We start from the raw sequence: 15,734 nt of genomic DNA, 5'->3' as shown, positions 1-15,734 counted from the left end.
CAGTGCAGGCCACAGCAAAGATTTAGCAAATCCACATGTCCTCTGTGCCCAAGTCCTGCTGGCCGGGTCTCCATTCTAGGTGAAGGCATGATGCAAAGGACACAGGGTCCTGTGGAGTCAGCAGGCCTTGATCTCTGAGAGCTGGTCTAGGGCTCAGAGTTGGGCTCTCCCATGGAACAGAAACAACTTCAGAGAACATCCGTGTTGGACCAGGGCACTCCATGACCATGGTGGCTCAAGACAATCACGTCTGAACACAGACAAGACATGGACATGGCCCAAACCTCAAAAAAAGACCAAATACCCGCTTCCTGGCTAATGGGAGGGACTCTGGTCATTCACCAGCCATGGCTGTCCTTCTTCTGGACAAGATGTGTTAAGATGCTATACTAGGGACTCTCCTGGTGGTTCCGTGGTTAAGAATCTCCCTTCCAATGCAGGGGATGTGGGTTCAAACCCTGGCCGGGAACTAAGCTCATACATGTTGAGGGGCAACTACTGAGCCCATGTACTCTAGAGCCTGTGCTCCGCAAGAAGAGAAGCCACTGCAAGGAGAAGCCCGAGCACCGCGATGAAGAGTTGTCCTCACTCTCAACAACGAGAGGAAGCCCACGAGCAGTGAGGAGCCTGTGTACCACAACAGAGACCCAGCGCAGCTAAAAAGAAGTACAACTTTTAAGTGATGCTACACTGGACTGAACAATGTTCTTCCAAATTCTGTCCCCCCAGAGCCCACCACATAATCCCTATTTGGAAAGGTCTTTGTGGATGTAATTAGTTAAAACTATGTCATATTGGATGGGGTTCCCAGGTGGCGCTAGTGGTAAAGAACCCGCCTGCCCATGCAGGAGATGTAAGAGATGCGGGTTCAGTTCCTGGGTCAGGAAGAACCCCTGGAGAAGGGAATGGCTACCCACTCCAGTATTCTTGTCTGGAGAATCCCATGGGCAGAGGAGCCTGGCGGGCTACAGTCCATGGGATTGCAAAGAGTCGGACATGACTGAAGCGACTTAGCACCCACGTATGCATATCATATTGGATAGGGTGGGCCCTAAATGGCATACTTATAAGAGGAGAAAAGACCCAGAGACACGTGGGGAGAAGGCCATGCCAAGAGGTGGGCGGAGACTGGAGGGATGGAGCCAAGAGCTGAGGAGCTGGGAGGATCCCGGCTGCACCAGAAGCTTAAAGAAAGGCCTGGAGGAGTTTCTTCCTCAGAGTCTTCATGGTTTCAGATATAGGAACTCTGTTGTTTTAACTGCCCCGGCAGGGCCTTGTGGGTGATACTTTGTTACAGCAGATCCTGGAGACTCACAGCCCCCAGAGCACAGCCCACAGGAACACAGCTGAACCCAGAGCCCTTTGTTAAGCCCCACCTCCCGAGACACCTGCACTGCGGCCGTGAGCTCTCCCTGCTGAAATCCACTTGTTCAGTGACATGTGTGTCCCCTCCGGCCTCTAGCTGGAGAGTGACAGCAGCCCCAAATGCTGGGGTTTGCTTGACTCTCCGATGCAAGGGAGCCCCAATGGGAAAAGCCACAACCAGATGCTCCTGGGGCCACCCCCAGAGCATCTCCAGGACCCTCCCCTTCCTGACCCCAGCAATCTTGGCAGGGCGCTGGGTGATAGGTTCCCCACACTGGCAGCGATGCCCCCGCTCCCCCGGGGTATAAACCAACACCTCAGCCTTCATTATCTCAAAGCACACACAGAGCAACCTCACACGGGCCTAATGCTCCACTAATGGGAGGGAGGCTGCCGCCCAGTGTGCCCGATGACGGGACTAATTTACTGTAGCGCCACTTGAGAGCTGACATATTGGACCTATTGATTTTCCCTGGGAAGATCAATACAGGGTGCGTGGGGACAGGCAGGGCCACCACCTTTGGAAAAGCAGAGCCTGTCTCCGGGTGTCGAGGCCTGAGAGCAGAGGTGGGGGCAGGTGGGCACAGAGCTGTGAAGGCCCCACACCGCGCACGAGGGGGACCGGCTGGGAGCAGGCGCTGGGGGGCCTGGCAGCCTGAGTGCCTTGGCCCCCGGCCCACTCAGGGGCCCCAAGGGTCAGGGGGCTTGGAGGCCACTCCATTCCTTGGCTTGAGGCCCCTCCCCCTTTCAAAGCCAGCCGGGCCCCTCTGCTTCTGTCGCCCCGTGTCCGCTCACCCGGCGCTTGGCCCCTCCGCCTTCCCTCTGAATCACGGCCCGTGGGGTAACCTAGGGCCATCTCCCATCTCGGGGTCCTCCTCTCAGTCAGCCCCGCTGGGTCCCTCTGCCAGGTGAGGCAACGGCAGTTTCCAGGGCGAGGGGATGGGCATCCTCGCCAGGCCGTCCCTGCTGCTGGAGCGCCTTCACTGCCCCCTCAGTGCCCGCAGACCCCCTCCTTCATGAAGACCCCCTCTGGCCACACTGTAGGACCTTCTCCAGGGCAGGGCTGCACCTCACCTTCATCAGCCCGGCCCCCCCCAGGCAGGGGTCCGGCACAGGCGAGGGCTGGAGACTGACCCACAAGCCCTCCTGGGGCCTCCGCCCAGATTGCACTGCTCTCGCCACCCTTCACCCGGTCGCCCAGCCAGACTCCAGCCCTTCCCCAGGCCCGGGCCCTGGTTGTTCCCGACAGGGAACTGCAGCTGGGGTCCGGGCAGATGCTGGGGTCCAGGCCTGGGTCGGTCACGGAGGGCACTCCTTGGGGCTGTTTCTGGGCAGAGAGGGACCCTGGGGTCCCAGCCACCCTGGGCAGCCACTGGACCCCATGCCACAGCTTCCCTTGGCTGCTGTGAAGGCCCCCGCGGGGCGGGTCACCGGCCTGGCCTGGGCGCGGGTTGCGTCCCTAGGGTAGAATTTTGCATTTCCTGTCATTTCCCCCAAAGCCAAAGCCAGTCCTGAAGGCAGGCGTTGGACCCTCCAGGTGGCGGAGAAGTGACTGGCAGCTTTCAGCAGGGCAAGTCCCCCCACAGTCCCCACTAGGACCCCTGTGGGATGGGAAGGGAGCAGCCCCCTGCAGAGGGCGGTGGAGCCTGGAGCTGAAGGGCCCAGGGAGGGGGTGGACAGGTAAGGCCTGCAGCCGGAGGGAGATCTCGGGCCATGAGTGACCGTGGGGCCCGGGGGCCGGGCACATGCCAGGTTGGGAGGGGCTGCTGTCCTATGCTGAGAACCTGGCCCCCCAAGCAGCGGTGGCTTTGGGAGACCCCCAGCCAGCACTGGGGGTGCTGTCCGGGAGAAAAGCACCCAGCTATGCCCACATGTGGTGGGTGACGAGGCAGAACAGTGTCCCCCAAACCGTGTCCACATGGACCTCAGAAGGGAACCTCACATGGAAGGAGAGTCAGCGGGGCGAGGTCAGAGGGACTGGAGTGGTCCTCAGTCCTGCGACAGGTGTTCTCGAAAGAGCAGGGAAACTCGGACATGACACAGGGTGGGGTGGGGTGGCCCTGCGATGAGCGGAGGCTGGGAGGCTGGGAGCCTGGGATCAGGAGGGAGCAGGGCGGGTGGGCTCCTCGATAGAGCCTTGGGCAGGACCTTTCACTTCAGGCTTCTGGCCTCCAGGGCTGTGAGAGGCTCCCCCAGCTCTGCTCAGCCCCCTGGTTTGCTGGGAACTGGCTGGGCGGCCCCAGACGCAAGTGCAGCAGCACATGGAGGGGGCAGGGAGGACGGCCCGCGAAGATGCTGGGGTCCGGGCCTGGATCCTGGGCGGGGGTTGGCGGGGTCCAGGCCTTCTGGGGTCCTGCTCACGGTGTCGACTGTAACCGCCCTGGAGACGCGGGGAGGACACCCCTGGGCGGGACCCCCGGGGCTGAAGGGGCTACCACGTCCCTCAGAGGAGGACCCAGATGCCAGAGAAGCAGGTGCCAAGGGTGGCGCCCCGGGGGTGGCGGGGGTTCCTCAGGGTTTGCCGCACGTGCACCTGCCGCTCTGGAGCGGTGGGAGGTGGCGGGAGCAGCCCGGCTGGTGGTCCCTGGCCCAGAGCCTGCTCACCCAGGACGCTGCGGAGGCAGGATGTCCTCTAGAGAAGGCTACTCCAGAAGTCAAAATAGCATGAAATTTAATTTTCCGCCTATTTGACAAGGCTGGGTCTGGGCCCCAATCAGCGCTGAGATAAGGGTCCTCGGCCGGGTGTGAGCCAGCTGGGCGAGCGGCAAACACTCCACCGTCCCCGGGCAGGCTGAGGCTCCCCCCGCGGGACCCTGGTTGCCGGGCGCTAAAGCAAACGGGCTCTATTTGCCCAGTCTGCGATGACAATGCAGTCATCAAATATTTGCTGGCCTGGCCGGCCACGGAGCTCGGCTATAAACGCTTGAGCCCAGGTGGAGGTGGGCCTGCCCAGCGGGAGCTGCAGGCCGCGGCAGGTAGGAGCCAGGCTGGGTGGTGGGTGGGCACGGGTGGCAGAAGAAGACTGTGGGCTCCTCTGCCCAGGTGGTCTCTGCAGACCATCCACCCACGGGGAGGGGTCACCAGCAGGGTGGGGAGGGCTGGGCCATTGAGGACAAAACCAGGCCAGGGGGAGACAGACACCCGAGGCTCGGCTCCCCACCAGCGGCCATCCGTACCCCAGCACTGGGGCCACGGGACACCCAGGCGGGGAATAGAGACCCCAGAACTGTGAGCAGACAGCAGGGGCAGGGGGCAGCAGAGGGGAGCTCCCCTGACTCCGACTCCTCGCCCCTCCCCCACGCACAGCGTGGTTTCCTGAAGCTGGGACCTCCTCCGTCTCTGAACCCCCTTCCCTTTCTTCCTGCCCCCTGCCAGGGCGCCCACCAGGAGGCCTCTTGGCCAAGGGTTGGCCCACCTGCCTCCCTGAAGCAGAGGAGCTTGGCCTGTCCCGGGGTGGGGGCCTCCCACATTCATAATCAGCTCCTTGCACCCCCGACCCCGCCCGCAGCCCCCCTTGGCTTGCAACCTGTCAGTGACTTGCCCAGTCCTGCCTGCACCACCTCCCCACACCTAGCCTCAGGCTAGGAACACTCGAGGTGACCCCGAACCAGAGAGCACAGGGAAGCCTGGGGTGGTAGGGGTGGAGAAATGGCTCTGTCTTCCCCCAAAGGCCCCCCAGAGTCACCGTCACAGCCCCTGAAGCCCCCAGACTTCAAGGGACAGAACAGCTGGGTCAAGGTGGCCAGGCCCGGCCTCCTGGGCTCAGCACTGGCACCTCAGGGACGGGGGGACCCTGCCAACCACAGACACTCATGGGGGCCACCAAAGGGGTCCCCCGCTCCCACCCCGCCCCGGGGCAGACGCCGCGTCAGCCAGCCTGTGTGTCAAGGGCCACAGCGACCCTGCGCTGCGACAGCGCTCTGCTCTCCAGACCCCAAAGCCACCCGCAGCCCAGCCCAGCTGGCTCCCTGCCCCCTGGCCCACTCCCGTCTCTGAGGTGCTGTTTCAGTGGCACTGTCGCCAGGCCCCCAGCCCACAGGGCAGGATGAACCCGCCCCCTCGGGGTGACCGTGGCCCGCACGCCCCCTCCAGCCGCGCCCACCCACCCGCGGGCCACCACCTCGTCTCTCCCCAGACATCAGCCGTCCCCGAGCTCGGCGCCCGCCCCAAGCCTGCAGTGGCCGTTCCCCTAGCTCGGCTGGGGTCCCCGCCTGCTACCCTGTCCCCTCTCTTCCTTCCTCCACAGCCGGAACCCGCTGCCCTGACAATCCAGGAGGAGATGGCCGCGGGGGTCATCCGGCCGCTCTGTGACTTCCGGCTGCCCCTGCCGGCCCTCCAGCCCTTCCTGTCCCCAGTCCCGGAGCCCCCAGATACTTCTGAGGAGGAGGAGGGGGAGGAGGAGGAGCTGGAGGCCGAGGGGCCAGAGGGCCATGGCCCAAACTTCTGCACCCCAGGCTGGGCCCCCGAAGATCCCCCCCTGGACCCCAGCAGCCCGGAGACTCCGCTGCAGCTGCTGCGGTTCTCGGAGCTCATCAGCGGCGACATCCAGCGGTACTTTGGCCGCAAGGACCGGGGGCAGGACCCTGACGCCTGTGACATCTACGCTGACGGCCGCCCGGCCAGCAGCTTGGCCAGGGAGCTCTCCTGCGCCGATCTGGTGCGCCCAGCCCGCAGCACCCCCCCAGAAAACCGTGAGGCCACCGAGCCCGGGGGCTGCTCCCCAGGATGCCCCGAGGGGCAGGCGCACGGGCCAGGCCTTGGTAGGGATGGGCCACCGCTGCTGGGGCCCCTGGCCGAGCTCTTCGACTATGGGCTGCGGCAGTGCCCTGGTGCCCAGGCAGTGAGTGGGCGGCGACTCAGGCTGGAGCGCAAGTACGGCCACATCACCCCAATGACCCAGAGGAAGCTGCCCCCATCCTTCTGGAGGGAGCCGGCACCCAGCCCCTTGGGCCTGCTGCACCCCGGCACACCTGACTTCAGTGACCTGCTGGCCAGCTGGTCGGCAGAGGCCGGGTCCGAGCTGCTGGGCACGGGTGCCCCGGGCCTGGAGGGGGTGCAGCTGGCCGAGGCCTAGTGATCAGTCGAGGGTCAGTGGGGGTGAACCGAGGGCTCCAGGCATCCAGACTCACCTTCCTGCTGAACTGGAAGGAGCCAGGGGACCCCCAGCCACGGCGGCCACCAGGACTTGGACCAGCTCAGGTGGGGGTTCCCCAGGCCAGGGCAGGGGTGGGCCGGACCTGCCCAGGGGCTCTGCCCACAGGAGGGAGGGCAGGGCAGGAGCTGCAGCCCCTCGGAGGTGGGGGCTTGAGTCCACATGCTGTGGGTGAGTCCCATGTCCCCCAGGCCAGCCCCCAAGGTTCCAGCCAGCGGTGTAGGGCCACCCTCTGCACTGCCCGCTCGGCTGGCCCCAGGGTGGCCCCTCCTTGCGGTGCCCACGGCAGGCCAAGGCCAGCTACTGGGCCGAGGGCTTTCTGGTGGGGCGGGAAGTGGGCGCCGTCTCGGTGTGGAGCGAAGGCCCAGGGGGGCGTGGTGCTGTGGGCAGGAGGCCCTGGGGAGCTGTGGGGCCTGGGCTTGGTGGCTCTGGCTGGAACAGGGGTTCTGGGAGTCTCGGAAAGACCCTCTCGGTTTTTTTCTCTGCCCAGGGCCTCCTGCCCGCCCCCGGGAGGGAACTCTGGACTCGCACAGGAATGGGGCCGGCACGTTTATTTCTGGGGAATAGGTAGGGATGAGAGTCGGCGGGCAGGCTTCTGGACAAGGGGCTTCTCCAAGGCCGCGCTCCTGGACATCTGCCGGGCTGCCAGGTTCACGAGAGCCGCCTTCCACTGTAGCCACCTGCCCGAGACACGGCTCACGCCCGGGGCTCACCTCCATCCCCTGCCCTGCGGCCTCCCCTGAACCCGGATCTGCAGGCGCTCTGGAAGGTGGCTCCTGCTGCCCACCTCACGGCCTGATACACGCCCCAGCGATTCATGGGGACCACGTCGTCAGGGGCCACGTCCTTGATGAAGAGCTGCTGCCGCCCCAGGGACATGGGGCCCCTCCTGCTGCTCAGTGTCGGGGTCCAGGGGCCCTCCTCGCTCCACAGACGCAGCACGCTCTCCTGCAGGGTGGCCATTGCCTCCGTGCGCTGTGGACGCGGGAGTCGGACCAGACAGGGGCCTGTCAGCGGGGATTATCTCCCTCTGGACAAACCCGGGCCTTATCTGCCGGGAAATGCGGCTTGGGCCAGACACGCAGACAGACAAACGGCTGCGCAGAGAGGAGAGCTAGGAGGTGGCCGGGTTGGGGGTGGTGAGGGCAGCAGGGCGTCAGGCCCCGCACAGAGGAAGGCATGGGCGGCCCCCCTGCAGGCCTGGGGGGCGGGAGCGGCCAGCGCGGGTGCCGCCTCTCACCAGCTTGGTTTCTGTATTAAACTTGAGATTCTGGATGGTCTTGTTGTCCTGGATGCTGGTTTCCAATTTCATCATTTGGTTCTGAAACTAAACACGGCCCTCCATTCATGGCCACGCATGGACGCAGGGAGTCTGCAGCCCCGGGCGGCAGCCCCACCCCAGCCATTTGGGGCAGGAGGCTCTCCCACGAGAGGGTCCTGGCCCCTGGGTGGAAGCTGGCAGCATCACTCTGCCCAGTGACAAGGCGGGACTCGGCAGTTCTCAGGGCCGCTCTCTCCCCTGTGACCGTGGACGTGCCCCAGCATCTGAAGGTCCATGTGGGAGCCCCTACTGGTACTCTCAGAGGCTGAGGTATGCAGAGCCAGCAGCAGAACGGCTGGTTCCATGGGCCTTGCCCCACCCGCCAGACACTGTCCTGGATCTGAGCCTCCCTGGTGGGGGGAGGTCTGCGTGGCCCCGGCCCCTGCCAAGTGTGCCAGGCCCTGGGTACCGTGGCCAGCTTGCCCTGGATCTCGGCGATCTTGCGCCCGGGGTTGCCCTCTCTGAGCAGCTGCACGGAGGACAGCAGGGCAGCCAGCTCCTGCCTCACGGCCTCGACAGCCAGCTCTCTGTGGGCACAGAGGTGGGGCTGCTGGGCTCTGGGAGAGCCCACGGGGGCACACAGGGCGGTGGAGGGAGGAGGCCCTGGGAGGGGCAGGGGTGCTCAGCCTTGCCACCTCTCTGGTGGGCACCGGGGGGTCCCCAGGAGGTGACAGGGGGAAGGCAACCCCCAACAGGACCCAAGCCCAAAGATGGGCCAGGTGGGGCTGGGAAGGGCTTGGGGCAGCCACAGAGGCAGGGGCTTGGGGAGGACGCCCGCCGTCAGGAGACCCGGGAGGCCGCAGGTGATGCTAAGACAACTGTGCCCTGCTTGGGGGGGCAGCCCCGCCCCGAAGGCCCTGCTGGCCGTGTCGGAGCCGGGCCTCACCTGGCTGTGGCCTCGGCAGAGATCTTGCAGTCCGAGTCGCTCTTGTGAAGCACGCACTTGTCGGTGACAGCCTCTATCTGAAATGTGGAGCGGGCGGGCAGCTACGGCCTGGCACAGTGGGAGGGGAGGCCGCCTGGCCCACACCCACCTGCTGGGGCAGCTGGTCCACTCGCTCCTGCACCTCCCGCAGGTGCGCCTCTGCCTCCTCTCGACACCGCGTCAGGCCTTCCCGCCACCGCTGCTCTGCAACCTCCCACTCACTCTGTGTCTGGGGGGGGCACCAGTGAGGGCCAGAGCCCAGAGGGAGTGGGAGGGGGGAGGGGCGGACAGATGGACACGTACCCAGACCCGACACGGTCACCCCCACACAGCAGAGCTCCTAGAGGGCTTGGGGCACCCTCCTTAGGTCTGAGCAGGTCCACACTAACTGGACATAGCCTGGCCTGGCACACGGCAGGCCTGGCTCCCTGCCCCAGTGGCTCACAAGCCTGTGTAGACAGGCACTGAAAACAGACATCCGCCCCACCGCCGAAGGGTGATCACGTGTGCACACGTGTGTTCACGGGAGGACTGAGGGCATCCGAAGGGCAGCAGCTCAGTGCCCATCAGCGGACAGGTGGATAAGCTGCGGTCTGTCCATGGCGAGATGTCACAGCCAAGAAAAGGAGGCGGGTGCTGACGCACAGCACGGATGGGCCCCAGACACGTGACGCTCAGTGAGAGATGCTCACAGAGGCCACGGGGTGTTCGGTCCCACTTATGTGAAACGTCCAGAGCAGGCAGATCCACAGACAGGGAGCAGATCAGTGCTTGCCTGGGGCTGGGAGTGTCCACGGACACACGGGGTTTCCTTCAGAGAGGAAGGAAAGGTTCTAGAAGTGACCATGGTAGTGCTTGTACAGCTCCGAACGCACGAAGAACCACGGAATTACACACTCTGAAAAGGTGGACTGTTGTGTGCCCTGAACCTCAATAAAGCTGTTAGAAAAAGAAGACAAAGAACCCCTGGGAGGAGGCTGCTGTGCTGGCTGCTTTGTGGAGCCCGTGCGCTCTGGGCCCGGGGCCGTGGGGCCAGTTGCCAGAGCGGCAGGACGGGTACTCGCCTCCCGCAGCCGCATGCTCAGCGTCTGCTCCTGCAGGTCCAGCCGCCAGCTCAGGGCCAGGAAGTGGTCACTCAGGTCCTTCACCTGCCTGACCAGCTCAGCCACGGACACCTCCAGGGCCTGGCTCTTCTCTCGGAGCTGCAGGGGGTGGGGCTGAGTGTGCCGCCCGCCTGGAAGGGGGACCCTGCGAGCCCGCCCCCTGCCCAGCGGCCTCACCAGCTCCAGGGCGCCCTGCGTCTCCTGCTGGGCCAGCTCGCCGGCCAGCTGCATAGCCTCCAGGTTCTCCTGCAGGTAGGTGGCCAGCTCCCCAGCCCGGCTGTCTTCCAACTGCCCCTTGGCATCCCTGGGGGTGGGTGTCACTGAGAGAGACTGACCTCCAGCCAAGGCTGGCCCCCACCCCGGGCACTGGACTAGGGCCACTGGCTTCAGAGCCTTCCAGGAGGCCCCAGGGACGAGATGATGGGCGTCATCCCAGGGGCCACTGGACTGGGCTGTGTCTTCTGCTACCACTCAGAGCACCCTGCGAAGCAGGCTGGGGTGTTGAGGGGAGCCCCCACTACAAGGCCGCCCCTCTGCCCTGGGGCACCATGCTAGGAGGACACCTGCCCTGCCTGAGGGCCTGCTCGGACACCCACCAGGCCTTCTGCTCAGCCAGGAGGACGCGGTTGAGCGACACCTGGTTCTGCTGCACGAACTCTGTCAGCTGGACCACGGCCTTGTCCAGGCCCCGGCACTGCTCCAGGAGGTGGCACTCTTCCTGCTGCCGGGTGGAGGGGGCCTGGCACACTGCCCACCTGGCGCTGCCCCCACAGGGCCCGCACATGCTGTGCCACCCCCCTGGCCTCTCCATCACCCACCTGGCACTGCCCGTCCCCCTCACTGGGCCTGTGCCTCCCTGCTGCCTGGCAACGTCCCCACCTTCCTTGCCTAGCACCGCCCCCTCACCTGGTACTGCCCCTCCCCCTGGCCCTGCCCCTCCCCCACCTGGCACTGCCCCTGCAGGGCCCGCACGCGCTCCGTGTCCAGCTCCTGCAGCTGCCGCCACCTGCCCTCCAGCTCCTCCCGTAGGGCGCTCTCCGCCCGCAGCCGCGCGCTCTCCGAGGCCTTCATCCTCTGCAGTGGCCAGTGGCCATGAGCCTGGGGCGTGAGGGGCATGGCCACCCCCACTACCCCCACAGGCGCCCACCTTCTCCAGGGCCAGGAAGCTCTTCTGCAGGAAGCCGCACAGCCTGGCCTCCCTCTTGAGGAAGCGGAGGCTCATCTCCTCCCCCAGCTTGGTCATCTGGGCCTGCGGGCGGGGTCCATGTGGTCACCATGGCCGTGGGCATCCCCCACGTCCGCCCCCTCGCCCACAGTGCCATGCTGTGCTCTCCCCAGCCTTCTCTGTCGGAGGCAGCCCTGGTCCCCACACCTGCAGAGCCGGGCCCGTCACGCCCTCCAGAGGATGGCAGGTGGGCAGGCGGGGCCCTGGTCCCCAAGGGCTATGAAGGGGCCCAGGACACACGTGGTCCCCACAGTGACCCCCAGACCCCCGGGCCAAGGGACGCTGCAGACCAGCCACCTATCCCACCCCTGCCAGGAGCTTGGTGCCCGTTTGAGCATGGATGCACACACGCAAACACATGTACACACACACATTCGCTCGTACACTGCCTGCCCTTGCCCCCGGGCCCAGGGAGGAGGCCCTTCCCCTTTCTCCCTCCATTGTTCCCTTCCTGCCTCACCAGGGGTCTGGGTGCAGCCCCGCCCAGCGCCGCCCCCCGACACGCCCACAGGCTCGAGGCACCCTCTCCTTTTAAGGCCGGGAGGGCCGCCCCTAGTCCAGGGCAGGTGTGCCTGGCCGGCACGTGCCTCCCTGCCCCATGCAAGCTGACCTAGAGCCGGGCTCAGCTGCTTCTGCAAAGAACCAAGAGGCAGACATTCGGGTCGATGGGCCCAGGGTCTCTGTCACAACCCTCCAGCTTCGTGGCTCCTGCGCCAGAGCAGCCGTGGGCAACAGTAGACAGACGACCACAGGCCGAGGAGCCCACTCAGTGCCCTGGGGCACACTACGGAGGCGGTGGGCCAGCCAGGCATGGGGAACCCTGGGCTCCGACACTGCCCGGAGCGCCTGCCTGTCGATGGGGCCAGCACACCACCTTCCCACAGGGCCACGCAGGGGCGGCAGGCAGCAGGGCAGCTGAGCTATGCAAGCAGCAGCTGGGGACGTGGTGCGGGGCCTGGTCTCTATTTGCAGAGCTGCAAAGGCTAGGCCAGAAGTGCACGGCCCCAGCCCTACCTTCTAAGCCACGCGCACTGGCCCAGCAGCGGGCCTACCGGGATATGCATGTCCATGTGCGGGGGTGGAGGGTGGGGAAGGGCCTCAGGGTATGAGCTTCTGTTTCCAGATCCAGGGGCTGGTCCCTTGGGACGGGGAGGCGCTCGTGATGGACTTTCTGTAGGGGAGGAAGTGCTCTGTCTCGTGGCCGTGACCGTGGCAGTAGGCGCTGACCACAGGTGGCCACAGGGCACTGTGGCCTGGCTCGTATGACCAAGGAGCCGACATGCAGAGACCCCCATGGCCAGTGGCCACCACAGTGCACAGCGTGGGTCTTGGGGGTTGGTCCAGGTCCAAACACGTGGACAGAACCAAAAGGAGAGCCGGGAAAGGAAGAGCCCGCTGACGGAGGAGACGCCGGCTGGGAGGGATCCGGTGTGGGCCAGCTCACTGGCAGCTCGTCGGCCGCTCAGATGCCTGGGCCCAGCGTGGGCCTCCTGGGTACCTGCATCCTGGCCACCTCATGGTCCACCTTCTGGCCCGCCTCCTCCTGGCTCTTCTGCAGGGCCCCGCAGGCCATCTCGCGGTCCTGCTCCTCCTGCTTCAGCTTCCCAGTCAGCTCGGACAGCCTGGGGGCAATGGCTGTAGGTGACGGCAGCCCAGCCAGCCGGAGGGCCTTGGGGTGCCCCAGGGATGTTGCGGGGGCCTGGACATCAAGTCCTTCTCAGGCCTGAGCCTGTATCCAGGGGGTGGAGACTGATCCATGGGCTGGCAGAGCAGGGGGTCTGACCCCGCCGGGGTAAACGCTCTCGAGAGGCCAGAAGCCCAGCGCGTGTTCCCCCTGCGCCCCCACTCCGGGATGGTAAGAGCTGGGCTCCCTGTGAGCGCGATGACGGCGGAGGGGTGGGGTGGGGACCCTGGGCTCGAGTCTCTTTTCCCCACAGAGTGTCCACAGGGGTTCTGAGGCCTCCTGTCAACCAGCAGCTTGGCACCCAGGGCGGGGGGACACCTGCCCTGCCATGGGACGCCCCAACGACCACTTATCAGGTCCAGAGACCGCCTCCCGAGGGGCCCACCTGAGGCTGGCCTCCTGCTCAGCGCCCTTCCGCTCGGAGTCCTGGAGTGCCTGCTTCCTCCGGATCTGGGTTAGGGCCTCCCGGACTTCCACCAGCCTGGCACACAAGAGGCTCATCTGCCTGGGGCCCCGCCCAGTGGCCAGGAGCAGGCTGGGCAGCCTTCAGGGTGGGGGCTTGGCCAAGCCTCAGCCCCCTTCCTGGGCTCCCGGGCTCCAGCAACCAGGCCTTCCGGAGAGGAGCTGTGGATGGATTTGCTAACCCGAGAAGACGCCACATTGGAGGGAACCAAAGCCCGGGGCTGGGGCCCACGCTGGCCGGGCAGCAGCGGCTGCTTCCCCAAAGGCCCTCTCCCTCCCCCAGGCCTGTTCTGTGAGTGGGGGGTACGGGGGGGTACCTCTTGTCCAGAGCCTGCATCTGATTCTGCTGCTGTGGGCCAGGGAGCTGCGAGGCGGAGACACGGGCTGAGTGCAGCCGGGGCCTCGGAGCCCGACCCCGGGGGTTGTCGGGGTGCTGGGCCTGGGCTGAGTGGGGCTCAGGTTCTGGGGAGGCGCTGCCCCCAGGCCTCGGGACACGCCCCACCTGGACAGCCTCCTTCTCGGGGGCTGGAGCCACCCGCCGTGTCTCCAGCTGCAGCCTCTTCAGCTGTGTGTCCTGCAGCTGCAGGCAGGCCCGCACCTGCAGCAGCTCCCGCAGCAGGCTCAGCGTGGCATGCTCACAGCGGGCCCGGTGTCCCCGCAGGGACGCCACCTCAGCCTGCAGGTCGGCTACCCTGGGGGGCGAGGAGCAGGCCGAGTCGGCCATCTGTGTGGGGCGGTGGTACTGACCATGAGGCTCCCTCGCCTGCCCCAGGGGCTCACCACTGCTCCAGCTGCTTCCAGCGCTTCAGGGTGCCCTGCTCCAGGTCAGAGGCGTCGGACTGCAGGCGACTGCACGCATCCTTCTCCGAGACCTCCTCCGGACTCAGGGGCTCGGGGCTGGCCAGCTCTTCCTCCAGGAGCCCCAGGTCCTCTGGGGCAACGGTGCTCAGCTGGGAGGGCGGTGAGGCCTCGGATGAGGGGCTGCTGTCTGTCCACTCTACGAGAAGGTGCCTTGGGGTTCGCCTTTGGGGCTGACCGGGGAGCTGCTCCCAGATGGACCCCAGACCCTGCCGCAGGCACCCACTGCGCTCACCGTGGCTCATCCCACTGGGTACACAGCGAGGCTCAGGGAGGGCTTGGATCCCGCCGTCCACACAGGAAGCTCAGGCTGAGAGAGGTCCAGGCCCCACTTGAGGACACACAGCGTTGGACAGCAGAAGCAGGACAGTGGCTGCCAGCCCAAGGCCGCCAGGGCTGTGAGGGGAGCCGGGGGTCCCACGGGACACAGAAGCTCTTGCCCAGACAGTCCCTCTAGCTCCAGCCGCCACTCACAGCTTCACCTGCAGCCCTGCTTGTGGCCGGCCTGCTGCTAGGAGGCCTGGGCCTCGCGCCCCGCGGCGGCTCAGATCCGGACCCGGGGGTGAGGGTGAGGGGCAGAGGGCACAGTGGGGAGTCAGAGCCAGAAGCTCCAGGGTCAGGGGAGCACGTGGGGCGCAAAGAGGCTGCCCCTGCCCTCACATCCCTCCTTCTGGGACAAAACCAAGGTTGGAGGACAGCGGGGCTCTGCCGGAACCTTCTCCTCAGCAGAACCTCCTGACTTCACGGCCCAACTGCCGGTGGAACCCGAGCCCTCAGCTTCCCTGTCCCAGCGAGGCCGCCCCAACTGCCCACTCTCAGATGGACCCGAAGGGACGCCCCTCTGCCCGTCGGGGGAGTGGCTGCTGGCCGCTGGGTCAGCCAGGGAACCTCTAGCCTGGTGGGAGGGGTGGCCTGGAAGCAATCACCCATCCTCTGGTCAGGGAGCCCAAGCGGGGAGGCTGGAGGCCAGGACCACACTCGGTGGGAGGGGTGGCCAGGCCAAGGGCACGGGGCCACAGGGGCGATGGGGCGAGGCCGGGGCAGGGCCACTTGGAGGGTGCAGCCGCAGGGCAGACACAGCCCCGCGAGAAAGGGCCGGCCAAGCGGACCTGCAATCCACTCAAAGCAGGTAACTAACACGCCGCCCAGCCCCTCGCTCGACGTCAATGCCCGGCGACTGGGGATGGCGCCCGCGCTCTCCTTGTGTCTCAGCCTGCAGCCAGGTGCCAGGGGGGCCACATCTGGCTTCAGGCCCGTGTGGACACTCGGGCCCCTCACCCCACCCAGGTGGTCCCCCTCCCACTGTTGCCAGACCTGCCCACGAGGGCCGTTGGGGGGCTTCCCTGTTACAAGGTGTGCCTGTGTCAAAGGCAACCCCTCCCCAGGGAGCCCGACGCCCTGCAGCCACATCACACACCCTGGAGGCCGGCAGGTGAGGGACAGGGTGGCTTAGGGGCCGCACCCCGACCAAGCAGCCGTGGCCTGGGGGCCCCCGAGTGTGGGGACCGGGGCCGCAGTCGGGAGGCAAGGGAGGGAAGACAGCCTTCTCCAAGGGCTCTGCGGTGGTCCCAGGAATGTGGACAAGGATGTGGTGGCCAGGGCCCACCCTCCCTGGAGCATGGGGTGGCCCCAGGCACTT

General features: G+C 66.2%; 2 protein-coding genes across 3 annotated transcripts; one reads left to right on the top strand and one right to left on the bottom strand.

Moving 5' to 3' along the window:
- The first annotated feature begins 4,079 nt into the window (after positions 1 to 4,079).
- On the top strand, positions 4,080 to 6,954 carry LOC113883791. Its single transcript, XM_027527790.1, has 2 exons — positions 4,080 to 4,340; positions 5,612 to 6,954. The coding sequence occupies exon 2, from the start codon at positions 5,645 to 5,647 to the stop codon at positions 6,437 to 6,439; it is 795 nt and encodes a 264-aa protein (XP_027383591.1). The 5' UTR covers positions 4,080 to 4,340; positions 5,612 to 5,644; the 3' UTR covers positions 6,440 to 6,954.
- A 99-nt stretch (positions 6,955 to 7,053) lies between these two features.
- Positions 7,054 to 14,376, bottom strand: CCDC154 (coiled-coil domain containing 154). Of its 2 annotated transcripts, XM_027527788.1 has the most exons (16): positions 14,018 to 14,376; positions 13,731 to 13,929; positions 13,555 to 13,586; positions 13,161 to 13,256; positions 12,590 to 12,713; positions 11,014 to 11,115; positions 10,812 to 10,940; positions 10,463 to 10,584; positions 10,044 to 10,170; positions 9,828 to 9,965; positions 8,873 to 8,992; positions 8,725 to 8,801; positions 8,248 to 8,365; positions 7,758 to 7,844; positions 7,305 to 7,492; positions 7,054 to 7,197 (listed from the first exon to the last, which is right to left on the bottom strand). In XM_027527788.1, the coding sequence occupies exons 1-16, from the start codon at positions 14,338 to 14,340 to the stop codon at positions 7,068 to 7,070; spliced, it is 2,112 nt and encodes a 703-aa protein (XP_027383589.1). In that variant the 5' UTR covers positions 14,341 to 14,376; the 3' UTR covers positions 7,054 to 7,067. The 2 variants fall into 2 exon arrangements, 1 of the variants encoding a protein (XP_027383589.1); XR_003508742.1 differs by lacking the exons at positions 7,054 to 7,197; positions 8,248 to 8,365; positions 10,044 to 10,170; ... (6 more) ...; positions 13,731 to 13,929; positions 14,018 to 14,376 and having other exon boundaries at positions 7,400 to 7,844; positions 8,725 to 9,911.
- Positions 14,377 to 15,734: the final 1,358 nt, after the last annotated feature.

This window comes from Bos indicus x Bos taurus, chromosome 25, assembly GCF_003369695.1.
Source record: "Bos indicus x Bos taurus breed Angus x Brahman F1 hybrid chromosome 25, Bos_hybrid_MaternalHap_v2.0, whole genome shotgun sequence".
NCBI classification, from domain to species: domain Eukaryota; kingdom Metazoa; phylum Chordata; class Mammalia; order Artiodactyla; family Bovidae; genus Bos; species Bos indicus x Bos taurus.
This window is presented reverse-complemented; position numbering and strand designations above follow the sequence as displayed.